Source organism: Biomphalaria glabrata, chromosome 1 (genome assembly GCF_947242115.1).
Source record: "Biomphalaria glabrata chromosome 1, xgBioGlab47.1, whole genome shotgun sequence".
NCBI lineage: Eukaryota > Metazoa > Mollusca > Gastropoda > Planorbidae > Biomphalaria > Biomphalaria glabrata.
Window position 1 is genome coordinate 1,531,846 of NC_074711.1, and position 13,031 is coordinate 1,544,876.

Here is a 13,031-nt window from a genome sequence, read left to right on the forward strand (position 1 = left end):
GAAAGTTCCTTGATTCATTTCAGTGTCCACGTGGTTTGGTTGGCAGTAATTGCAATCGAGGAACTAGAATTATTCAGCAGGAAAATACCAGAGTAGGTTGGGGGCGGCAAGTAAAAGTACAGGTCTCTAGGTCTATGTATCTCCACACTTTGACAAGACATATCTCCTCTTATTTAGTATGTATACACACATGTTTTGGATCTCCTTTCTGGTGGTGTGTTACCAAAGTATCTATCAAATATCGTGGATCTATTTTCTGACAGTGTTACCAAAGTCTCTATCAAATATCTTGGATCTAATTTTGTTGGTGTGTTACCAAATTCTCTATCAAATATCGTGGATCTACTTTCTGATGATGGCGTGTTACCAAAGTCTCTAATTAACACTCACAACTAAGTCAAGACATGGAAGTAATTATCTTCTTTTCAAGTTCCCTTCCCCCCCCCCCCACACCCTTTAAACGTTTGACCATTAAACTCATTTTTGAAACGAACTCAATGCAGCTCGTGACATAACTCTTTGTTTCATTCATCCTCAGAAACATCAGCTAATAGAAGGAAACCATTGGTTGGATTTGAGCCTTTTCATCTGTACATCAACTCTGTCTAATCAGGATTAAACAGTTAAACAAAAGTTGTTGTTTTTTTCGATCTCTCTATGACATACTGGTAAGCTGAAACAACAAAATCTTGAGATTTAGTTCGTTGGATGGAAACTAACGGGTACTCATCTATTCAAGGTTTTACAGTCATTTATTTTGATTGTTGATTCCTCCGCCCTGGCCACAACACCTCCAAAAAAACACTCCGCCTGGCAAATCTCTGGAACCTACGTACATAGGCCACACGTGCTGGATTTGCCAGGAAGCCTCAAGGGTCTTTGTCCGTTATCGAACCGCAATTACATCTGGAGCCGCTAACCTGACCTTGCGTGCTGAGAAATTAGACTGATGAAAGAGAAATGAGGCAACAAGGGGGGGGGCAAGGCAACAAAGGGGGGGAGGGGGGGGGGGAAAGGCAACACAGAAATATAGGGCTCAATTACTTTCCAATAAAACAGCAAGAATGAGTGACCAAATGACCGCGTGACGCCGGACATTTTCTCCCGACAATAAATTGAGCAGACGACAGCTCTAAAGCTTATTTACAGATGCAAGGAGTCGTGGCCCTTTGTACTGCTAAGTGGAGACAATTAGCTGTCGTTTTACTTTCGTTTTTTTCTAGAAAGATTCAATCCTAGTTTTTAAGAAATAAACCGCTTCAACCTGTTGAAAGGTTCAAGATTTGGTATAAACCTATAGATCTGTATCGTCTGACGGTAGTATCGAGTCACATATAATGTAGTTCGTCTCAACCGGTAAATTCGATACTATCTTCCTCACCTAAACTGATACGGTGTTGATAAACTGGCACCGGCGGGTTCCGTTGGACGTGTTCGATACCATCTTGTGGACGTCACTTCGATTCTAGATCGATTTCTTTAATAATAATCAAGCTGACATCGATTCCCCATTTCAGCAAAGAACTGACATAGAGGGGAAAAAAAAAAGACTTTTGGCACTTTATAATTGAATCGACTGTCTTGTGAATTTATCAGAAAATCCAGAAGAGATAAAACTATACACAACCTTCATCTACTTTGAGAATCTAGACTTTATTTTTTAAATCAGACACAAGCTCTACGCCCAGTCTTCAAGGCTGTTTAATAAAGACCAAATCTTCATGTTACAATGTTGGTGTACCTGATAGTATGTGATGGAGATTGAGGCCAGATTTCTTCCCAAACTCAGACCAAAACAAAATACTCTCGACGCGAGTCTCGAAATAGAGTGACCCTTGACCTTTAGGGAGGGGGGGGGGGTCACTCGATGTTGTAAACAATAAACACAGTGAAGAGTGAAAGAAGTTGAGAAGCGAAGAGGAAACAAGAAAAAGAATGAGAGAGAGAGAGAGAGAGGTAACATTGGCAAAGAGCCCACGAGTGTTTATTTACATTTGGTTACTTTACACACAGAACCTGAGTGTGAGTGTGTGTGCGTGGGTGCGTGTGTGAGTGGGTGGGTGTGTGTGAGGGGGGGGGGGGGAGAAGGTGCAGTAACATATCGTAAGAGGAAGAGAGAAAAAATGTTACAGATAAAAATTTAATGCCGCAATGAAATTAGGCAGTTTGCTACAAAGGTGTGTGTAACAAAGTTGAATGTTACAGAGACGGTGTACTTTACAATTGTGCCAATAAGAAACTTGGATGTAACAAAGTGGAATGTTACAGAGACGGTGTACTTTACAATTGTGCCAATAAGAAACTTGGATGTAACAAAGTGGAATGTTACAGAGACGGTGTACTTTACAATTGTGCCAATAAGAAGCTTGGATGTAACAAAGTGGAATGTTACAGTGACGGTGTACTTTACAACTGTGCCAATAAGAAGCTTGGATGTAACAAAGTGGAATGTTACAGAGACGGTGTACTTTACAACTGTGCCAATAAGAAACTTGGATGTAACAAAGTGGAATGTTACAGAGACGGTGTACTTTACAATTGTGCCAATAAGAAGCTTGGATGTAACAAAGTGGAATGTTACAGTGACGGTGTACTTTACAACTGTGCCAATAAGAAACTTGGATGTAACAAAGTGGAATGTTACAGAGACGGTGTACTTTACAACTGTGCCAATAAGAAACTTGGATGTAACAAAGTGGAATGTTACAGAGACGGTGTACTTTACAATTGTGCCAATAAGAAACTTGGATGTAACAAAGTGGAATGTTACAGAGACGGTGTACTTTACAATTGTGCCAATAAGAAACTTGGATGTAACAAAGTGGAATGTTACAGAGACGGTGTACTTTACAACTGTGCCAATAAGAAGCTTGGATGTAACAAAGTGGAATGTTACAGAGACGGTGTACTTTACAACTGTGCTAATAGGAAACTTGGATGTAACAAAGTTCAATGTAACAAAGTTGAATGTTACAAAGACTGTTCACGTATTAGTCTCCCTTTACAGACAGTCTATTCTATTGTCTCCCTATACAGACAGCCTATTCTATTGTCTCCCTTTACAGACAGTCTATTCTATTGTCTCCCTTTACAGACAGCCTATTCTATTGTCTCCCTTTACAGACAGCCTATTCTATTATCTCCCTTATTTTGTACCTGTCCGGAGATTCACAGAATAGAAACTATTTTCTGTCACTTCCCTTGATTGAGATCTCCGAGACAAAAAAAAACCCACAAAAAAAACACAAACTATTCAATGCAGGAATTGGAGGGCGGAGGGCAGTGTCAAAAGACAACACTGGCAGTTTATAGACAAGTGCCACAGGTACGTCAAGTACCGGAAGTCTGACATGTCCTCATGCAGTGTCAGTCACATACAATTAAGCTCAGTATCGTATGCTGACATTAAAAAAAAAATATGTGTTATTTTCTTGTGTCATGTATAAGATTTAGTTGCGCGACATTTCTTCTCTAAGTCAGTGTCAACATTGTTCTCTACTCATTGAAATAGTCGGTCAATGTCCAAGTTGCCATTTGGTCAATGAGTCATTCGACTTTCAACGTTCAGTCATTTTCTTCAGAAACGATCACGCCCTAGACTTCTGAAAGATGGCGGTGTAGGACAGCTAGCGGGGGTTGAACTCTGGCACATAGTGACAATGGTCTGAAGCGCCAACCCCCACGACCACGTTTTTTTTTCTTTGGTGGTTATAGGAGCTGCATTGTCCCCCATGGCCTCCACCATACTTAAATCCGGCCCTTGCAAAACCGAAAACAAAAAAAAAAAAAGCACATGATTCATGCAAGAAGAGATGAAAAACAAAAAGAACGACAAATTGAAAGGGGTGGGGGTGAGCTGGGGGGTGGGGGGGATGAGGGGGGGGGTGGTTAGTCTTTGATGCCTGTTAAAGTTTCGAGTATCTTCAAGTCCACTGTGTCAAGTCACGACAGAAGATCCCCCCCCCTTTATACAATCTGGCTCCTAAGCTCCCTTCTGGTAGCCATATTTCAAAGAACGTTTTATTTCATGAGCACACTTCTTAACTCTTTCTCTCCGAACTGACGATACCAGCGTTGATTCCACTAGAATGTGGTAAATAATTACGGAGAGAAAAGAGTTAATGGCTTACACCGTCCCTACCCCCTCCCTCCAAACACTAGAAGTGAACAAATGATTACTTTTAGTTCTAGAAGAAACACATATTAGAACCGGTCTAGCGCCATTTACGATTTGGACAACAAAATGATTGGCTAAAAGCTATCACGTGTCGTTGCTCTTCAATTGTCCATAAATAATATTTTGTGTCTGTAAGCCATGATAAGAGCTGACTTGAGATGTAGAAAAACAAGACGCTTTAAGAACATCAGACACAAAACAGAGCTAATAAGGCGAAACAAGTTTTTCAAGAGGTAGCTCTTGGCTTCGTGTAAGTATGAAAGTTAGCGGACAGTGGAAGCCGTGTCAAGGCCGTCAAGGGGTCACGAAGGTCACGGCGGGTGGCGAATTCTACTTGCAGAGTGTATTGGGCCAATGGTATGTGTTGGTGCAATTAGAGCGAGGAAATAGTTACTTCAAGACTCAGTCATCTCTAACCAAGGTTTCAAACCATGTTAATAAGGTTCGCTCTTCGCTCTAAAAAGATTACTTTTTTTTTTTTTACCAATTTAGCGAATGTTCACTCTGACGTGGGTATCCACCCATGACTGGTCGTGTCGTATACGCGCTGGACTGTCGTCCGATCGTCTCGATGTTCCCAAGTTCATACCCTGCCCGCTGCCTTCCCCCGTCGTCCTGCGGGAGGTTTGGGCCAGGATGTACATTATTTTTCAACTCGTGAATACTGAATAGCCTGAAGGAACATCCGAAACATGTCAAACATTTTACAAACAACGAACAAACAACAGGCCTATCTACAGATCACGTGACTATGTCCTCAAACCCAAATACACAGTCCCGAAACAATGTGACTAGCGGGACACTTATCATGAATGAATAATGCTATAGCCTAAATATAATCAACAAACCAGACAAGTCTACACTCTGAGGCAATGCTTATCAAGTCTGTCATCATTAATGAACACAGACTTGTCTTAGATACGTGTTTAGAATAGAGCCATCAAGTTAATAAAAGAAACATTCAATTATTGACATCGTTCAACAGTTGATTGCTTTGAAAGCTGGTGTAAGAACATTGAGAGCAACGCTAATAAGGCCTGGCCTCAGTACGAAGATTGATGAAGAGTGCAGTAGTTCACATGGCCAACTGTCACCTACATATTTTGCCACATCCAACGTAGACAAAACCGTTGTCTGACAATGGTTGATTGAAGTTCTCTTTTCGCTGCGGTATACATATCTGAGACCCAAAGGGAAGATATTGTTGAAGACTGGCAAAGTACTAGTCTATGAAATGATAAAGCCATGAGCCAACTGCTATTCTATGCTGTACATTAGTGGCAGATACTAGAAGAGAGAATAACATTATATCTTGTCAGTAGTTCGCTCAGGCACTATCAAATTCTACTTTTGTTGTGGGAGCAAACTTCCATTCTTCCAATTCATTCAATAGTATAAGTAGAAGTCACACTGTAACAACACAGGTGCCTGATGTAACAACATTCAAGATGTCTGCAATGTGTTGTTATGCCGGGGATTTTACTTGAATTCAATAGTTGAATAAATGACGATCTAGAATCACAATGAAAGCTTCTTTGATAAAACAAAACTCTGGAACTTTATTTAAATATAACGTAAGTACAGCTTATGTACAAATTACAGATCAACAATGTATAATAAACATTACAAAGGCTTTTAAATCAGAGCTCTTAGAAACGTGACTGTCTACAAGGACATTATTTTATCGACTCTCTACTTTCTAATACCGCCAATTCTCTGGCGCTAACTCTTTTAAAAAATGTCTTTGTTTAATTTCAAATCAACCAATAGATTTCAAACATACTAATTACGTCCCTTGGGTAAATCCTGACGTGCTGAGGGGTAAATCCCGAGACTCATGTCGAGGGTTTATATTTCTTTTAAATGTGAAATGTACAAATATTTATAATGGCATCTGTGACATATTACCCCCCCCCCTCCATTTAGCATTTGTATGGTAATAGAAATGCTCATATGTATTAAAATATTTAAATATACACAAAATACCATACATGAATTATAGAAAAATGATTGAGGTAACATATGACAATGGTCTGAAAAATAAAGTCAACTTGGAGATAATAAAAAAATGTAAATGCAGTGAACAAAAGTATTGATGACTTTGAACACCAGTTTCACTATTCAAGTGGTTATGAAAATGAGACAATGCTTGTCATGAACAATATCAAAAGTTGTACAAAGCATAATACTTGGATAAATTAAATCTTGAATTGAATAAGTTATGAAGCTTCATGATGAAATTAAAATATGACATTATAACTCATTTGTGAAAATGTGTACATATGAAAAATTGACATAGAAAAAATGATGTATACATGACAACCTTCTGAGAAAATAATACTCAATGTGAAATAAATCTCAATATGTGTGAAGCAATGAAGAATTCCAATTATATGTCATGTATCTGTACTATTATAATAGGATATATGCAATAATATTCGACCTGAAATAAAATACCTGAAATAAAATGCACAAGATTTAAAAATTAAGATGTCTGATGCATGTCATATGCAAAGATGCTGAAACATAATAAACAAGGTATCTTGAATGTGTGACTTTCCTCAGTGGGTTGCTTGGTGCTGAAATAAATACAACATCTGATATAGAACTCCTGTGGAAAAAATGAGTAAACAAATTAATTTATTAATTAAATATAACTGGATAATGTTCTTCCTTGACGAGTATGAATGATAATGGATCAAGTGACACTAAATATGGTATAGTACATATATAAAATGTACGTATGAAGTTCAGGACCCTTCTGAGTTGCCGTCATGGATGTGTGTACGCGTTTTCTAAACTTGAAGAAAATGTCTTTCAGTTTATGAAGCTGTTGTCTCCATGTCATATTGATCTCACAGATAATGTCTGATTGAACCGCGTTTGAGTTTGGTGAAAATAAGAACTGTCCGAAACCAAAACTCAATTTTCTGGTTGATGAACTTTGACGCTGTAGAACAATGGTAGCAGAATGCTTTGCGTTATAATGTTCAATAGAGCAATGACTGAACATGTCTGAGTTCAATCGGTCAATACAGCAATGTTGAAGAAGTTCATTTGTTCCTTTCTGAAGAAAAGTTGCCCCTTGAGTGGACGGAGGATGAAACTTGGTGTTGTCAATGTTGTTGCTCTCTGAGTTTCTTTCAAATTGCAGTACTGGAAATGTTTCAGAAACACTGGTAAAGAAATCTGCATGATCTGTAAACACTTTAATGTTCTTCACTGTTTGTAGTGCTATGTCATTCAGAGTGATGACCTTGGGAATGTCAATTTGATTTGATGCTGGTAATGAAACATCTATCTCAGGAATGTTTGTTGATGATGTTTCTTCTTCCTCAGGAATAGTTGCTAAGCTTGTAAAATGTTCAACTTCTGCTTTGATGTCTTCATTATCTGTTTCATGGTAATGTTCAAGCATATGAACATGAAATACTCTGGTAACCTTGTTGATGTGGATTTCATAAAGCAGGTCTGAAATCTTTCTGGTGATGTGAAATGGACCTTGCCATTTGTAGAACAGCTTGTTACTGAAATCTGGTAACAGTAATTTGACTTGATCTCCTTGAGCAAAATATCTTGATTGCATGTGTTCATGTACTATTCTTTGACTTCCAATGTTCATGGTTGTAATGGCTACTTGAGTTGACTCACATTCTTTCAAATGAGGAATACTTGTATGAGTGTTAGAGTCAAGTTGCATAGTTTTTCTTTTGTCTGGTATAGCCAAAGTTGATTGAATATAAGTATCTGCTTCTGGTTCTGTTTTATGAGACTTGTCTTGATTGTAGCAGAAATGTTCAATGCATATCATAGTATTTGATGCAGATGCTGTCTTATTCAAGTCTTGATGTATGAAGTCATCATCAGTGGTTAGGGATGGGAAAGTACTTGGTAGGGATGGGCTTGTATTGTCAGGTAGGGATGGACATGTAGTAGGCAGTGATGGACATGATGTAACTGGGGGTGTCCATGTTGAATGTTCTTGATTGTTGCTGACTACTGGACTAGTAACTGGTTCTGTTGCATTCTGCATAGCTTGAGTAATTGAGGTAGCCATGTGATTATTTTGGCTAACTTGTTCATGTGCCAAATGTTCTTGTTGTCTGGACATGGATCTTGTCATTACTGCTAAACATTTTTGACCTTGCTCTATGGCATTTGTCCATTCAGTAAGTTCTCGATGAGTGCATTCTTTAACTCCCTCTATGTTTCCCATGATTAGGTCCACTGGTAGATTGGGTGTTACTAATGCTTTTGTTTGACCACTGAAGAATGGTGTAGTAACATAAATGATGGCTTCAGGTAACTTGTTGACAGTTCCGTTGAATGCAGTGACTTGGACGTGGTTGCCTGTAAAACGGTTTGCGTGTACGAAGCGTTCATGTACTAATGTGGACGTGCTTCCGGTGTCACGAAGAACTTCCACCTTCTTGTCTCCTACAAAGCCTGGATAAAATTTGAGACCATTGGACTTTGCAATGACTGTCATAGTTGAGTGCTCATTGTAATAGCTTCTGTTATATGAGCTTCTGTTTGGCATATATTGTGGTCTGGAGTCCTGTGAATGACTTCTGTAGCGAGGTTTGTTGTTATCTGGTTTATTGTTTCCAGGTGCTTTGTTGAGATTGTATTGCTCTCTATTGCTGTATCTTTGAGTTGGTGATGTGGGTCTATCAAAATTTTGATTTTTGGAGACTGACTGTTTTTTCCAACATTCATGAGTTTGGTGACCCTTTTTATGGCAATATGAACATTCTGTGGTTCTGCTGCGGCATTGAGACGTGAAATGCCCTAGTTTATGACATTTGTTGCATTTGATTTTGTCATCTGACTTATATCTTGCATTTTTGTCTTGAGCAAAGCAGACAAAATTTTCTTCAACAGATGGTTTGACTGACTTGTTTGGATAGGCTGCTTTATATTGTCTGATGATCTTGGTTAATGTCTGGATATCAGTAGGATTTCTCTCTATAATGTAGGATTGAATATCTTCTGAGTGAGCATGGGTAATGTTGTCGATAATAATATGTTGACGAAGAGCTTGGTAACTTTCTTCTATTTTGGCCATGGATACCCATCTATCAAACCACATTGACATATTAGCTACAAAAATTTGAGGATCATCATTTTGCTGTGGCCTTTCATTATAGAATTTCTTTCTATAGTTGGCTGAAGTTGCTCCGTATTGGCGCAGTAGAGCTTCCTTGATATCAGAGTAAGTGCTGCGTTCATTGATGGACAGTTGTGAGCAAATGTTGACAGCTTTGCCAGTCAAAAGGGTGAGGAGTGAGCTCGACCAATGTGCTTCAGGTAGACCGGATGTTGTAGCTATTTCTTCAAATCTTATGAGATACGAGTCCATATTGTCAATGTTTTCGTTGAAAGCCGATATTTTGTTCATTAATCTGTATTTGTCAAACATATTTGAGTGACCTTGAATTTGAATGCTTTCTTTATTTTCATTCTTTTGTTTTTCGAATTCCATTTTTTCTTTTTCATGTTGCCTTTGTTTCTCGGCTTCTTGCAATTTTTTTTCTTCTAATTGCATGCGTTTTTCAGATTCTTGCTCTTGGTATTCTTTTTCTTCTTGTTTCTCTGCCCACTGCCACTGGTCTGACTTTGGGATTTGCTTTTCTTTGGCTAATTCTATCAATTCGAAGAATCGTTGTGTTCTAGAACTGGAAGCCATATTTAATTTTTTTGTTAGTTTCTTGTATTGGAGCAAAATGTTCGATATCTGGATTTTGGCTTTATCTCAGATATAATAATAATATAGATCTAGTGACAAAGTTCTTGAAGCCTCAATTTGCTAATAAATTCTTGACAGTAAACTTGTAGTTACTGGAGTCGTATGATTGAATATCTAGATCTATTGAGCCGATGTACTTTTTACTGGTTTAACAGTTGGTTAAATCTGGTCTTCTGTTTACTTTGTGCTGCACAAATGATTATTTACTGGTCTTCTTTATAATGCCAGTTATTTACTTTACTGGTCTTTTTTATTGCCAGTTTTTTGATTTACTGGTCTTTTTTTTATAATGCCAGTTATTATGTATATTGGTCTTATTCCTTTTGCCAATTACATATGATAATAGATTTCGTGAGTTAGACGTAACTCTAACGAAAATCTTTATAAAAGAATTATCGATAACCAACTGACCTGTTAAACACAGAAATTCTGTCCTCCGTTAAATAAGAATGAAGTTCCTTTGAAGAGTTTTAGAAATTGGTCCTAGATCTTGAATAAATTTCGTTAAAAGTTGTCCATAAACTTTTATTAGTCGGAGAGTGCCATATGTGACAACACAGGTGCCTGATGTAACAACATTCAAGATGTCTGCAATGTGTTGTTATGCCGGGGATTTTACTTGAATTCAATAGTTGAATAAATGACGATCTAGAATCACAATGAAAGCTTCTTTGATAAAACAAAACTCTGGAACTTTATTTAAATATAACGTAAGTACAGCTTATGTACAAATTACAGATCAACAATGTATAATAAACATTACAAAGGCTTTTAAATCAGAGCTCTTAGAAACGTGACTGTCTACAAGGACATTATTTTATCGACTCTCTACTTTCTAATACCGCCAATTCTCTGGCGCTAACTCTTTTAAAAAATGTCTTTGTTTAATTTCAAATCAACCAATAGATTTCAAACATACTAATTACGTCCCTTGGGTAAATCCTGACGTGCTGAGGGGTAAATCCCGAGACTCATGTCGAGGGTTTATATTTCTTTTAAATGTGAAATGTACAAATATTTATAATGGCATCTGTGACACACACCTTCAAAACTCATCGTCATATGCAAAGTAGAAAATGTGTTCATAAGAGTCAAAGAGTCTTGGTAAAGAAATGCAGACACAGGTTCCAGGCCCTATCAAAAGTTCAAAGTAAACGAAACGTTGGGATTAATTCAAGATCGATACATTGGATGGAGAGAGAAGAAGAAAGTAACAGTATTGAGGACAGATATACAGATATACAGTTGGACCTTATTGACCTGTAGGAGGCCGCATTGACTGGACTAAGAGAGTTGACCTTAGTGACCTGTAGGAGGCCCCATTGACTGGACTAAGAGAGTTGACCTTAGTGACGTGTAGGAGGCCCCATTGACTGGACTAAGAGAGTTGACCTTAGTGACGTGTAGGAGGCCCCATTGACTGGACTAAGAGAGTTGACCTTAGTGACCTGTAGGAGGCCCCATTGACTGGACTAAGAGAGTTGACCTTAGTGACCTGTAGGAGGCCCCATTGACTGGACTAAGATAGTTGACCTTAGTGACCTGTAGGAGGCCCCATTGACTGGACTAAGAGAGTTGATGTATAACATTGAGTTCGAGTTTTTTCATTGAGTTTCAGACTAGCAGCTGAGATGCAAACATCTCTATTACAGCGAGAGAGAGAAAGAGAGAGAGAGTGCGAGAAAGAGGGACAGACAAAGACTGAGACACAGAGAGAGAGAGAGAGAGAGAGAAAAGAAATTCTCAAAGGGTACTGACCAATACGCCTTGGATCCAGCCAAATCGGACAGGGTTTGCAGTGATGACTTTCTCCCCTTGATTCAGTATGTCCAGTGCCGAGCCTTCATAGTTCCCGCCCCCTTCTTTACGAATACATCGGATCTCATCGTCATCCTGTGGAGACACAAAACAATCTGTTTAGGACACAATCAGTTTAGGACACAATCAGTTTAGGACACAATCTGTTGTTAGGACACCATCTGTTTAGGACACAATCAGTTTAGGACACGATCTGTTTAGGACACAATCTGCTTAGGACACAATCTGTTTAGGACACAATCTGTTTAGGACACAATCTGTTAAGGACACTGTTTAGGACACAATCTTTTAAGGACACAATTTGTTAAGGACACAATTTGTTAAGGACACAATTTGTTAAGGACACAATCTGTTAAGGATATAATCAGTTTAGGACACAATCTCTTAAGGACACAATAAGTTTAGGACACAATCTGTTTAGGGCATTATTTCTTAGGACACAATCTGCTTAGGACACAATTGGTTAGGGACACACTCTGTTTAGCGTAAATTGTATTAAAAAACGATGGGTCTAATACACAATGAACTGCAATTCTTTAGAACAAATAGGACACCTATTACGATCTAGTTCAAATGGTGTTTAGTATTCAGCCAGCCCTAATCAAAGCCCATTGTTTCAATGCACTGGCCTTGATAACCCTTACAAGCGAGTCAACTCGTGTGAGTTTGTCTTACATTTAAAACTACTGGTTGTAATCAACATTTACTTTGGTCGTATTGGCGTCACAGATCAATCTATTTTTAAAACAATGCTGCTTACTAAACGGCCTCGTTTTGAAAACGAGATCGTTTCCAAGTGATCGTTGGGTAATTTCACACCAAAAATCAACCACAGTTACCTGCTCTTCGTTTAAACTTTCATTTTGAAGATCCGGTTTATGTTTGTTAACAATAAAATTCCATAAAAAAAACAACAAACAAAAAAAAAAAAGGAGGGGGTGGGCGATATGACGACATGTGGTGGCGATATAATGGGAGCTTTAAAAAAAAAACGTCAGAAAAAAAAAAAAAAAAAAAGAAGATAGGGAGAGATTTGAAAACAGACAAAATCAACAATATCAAGGACGCCATGTTGACAGATCCCTGTTGCCCAACCAAATACTGAAAATGACTTTGTGCCACAAACGAAGGAGCTTCAAGAAATGTGATGAGATGAAAAGTCGCACTGAGATTATTTCTAGGATCCATTCAAATACTTCGCGTATCAATACGTCCCTGTAGTCTGTACACCGAATACACCAAAGAGCTTGCTATGTATGGATTTGTGTGAAAATCTCCACTGCACAA

General features: G+C 38.3%; 1 protein-coding gene across 1 annotated transcript in view; it reads right to left on the reverse strand.

The window, feature by feature from the left end:
- The window catches only part of LOC106050963 (solute carrier family 12 member 2-like), a 105,978-nt gene that overhangs the window by 61,036 nt on the left and 31,911 nt on the right, over nucleotides 1-13,031 (reverse strand). The window contains exon 2 of the mRNA XM_056042894.1: nucleotides 11,685-11,819. Coding sequence (XP_055898869.1) covers nucleotides 11,685-11,819 — 135 coding nt within the window. The remainder of the gene's footprint in view (nucleotides 1-11,684; nucleotides 11,820-13,031) is intronic.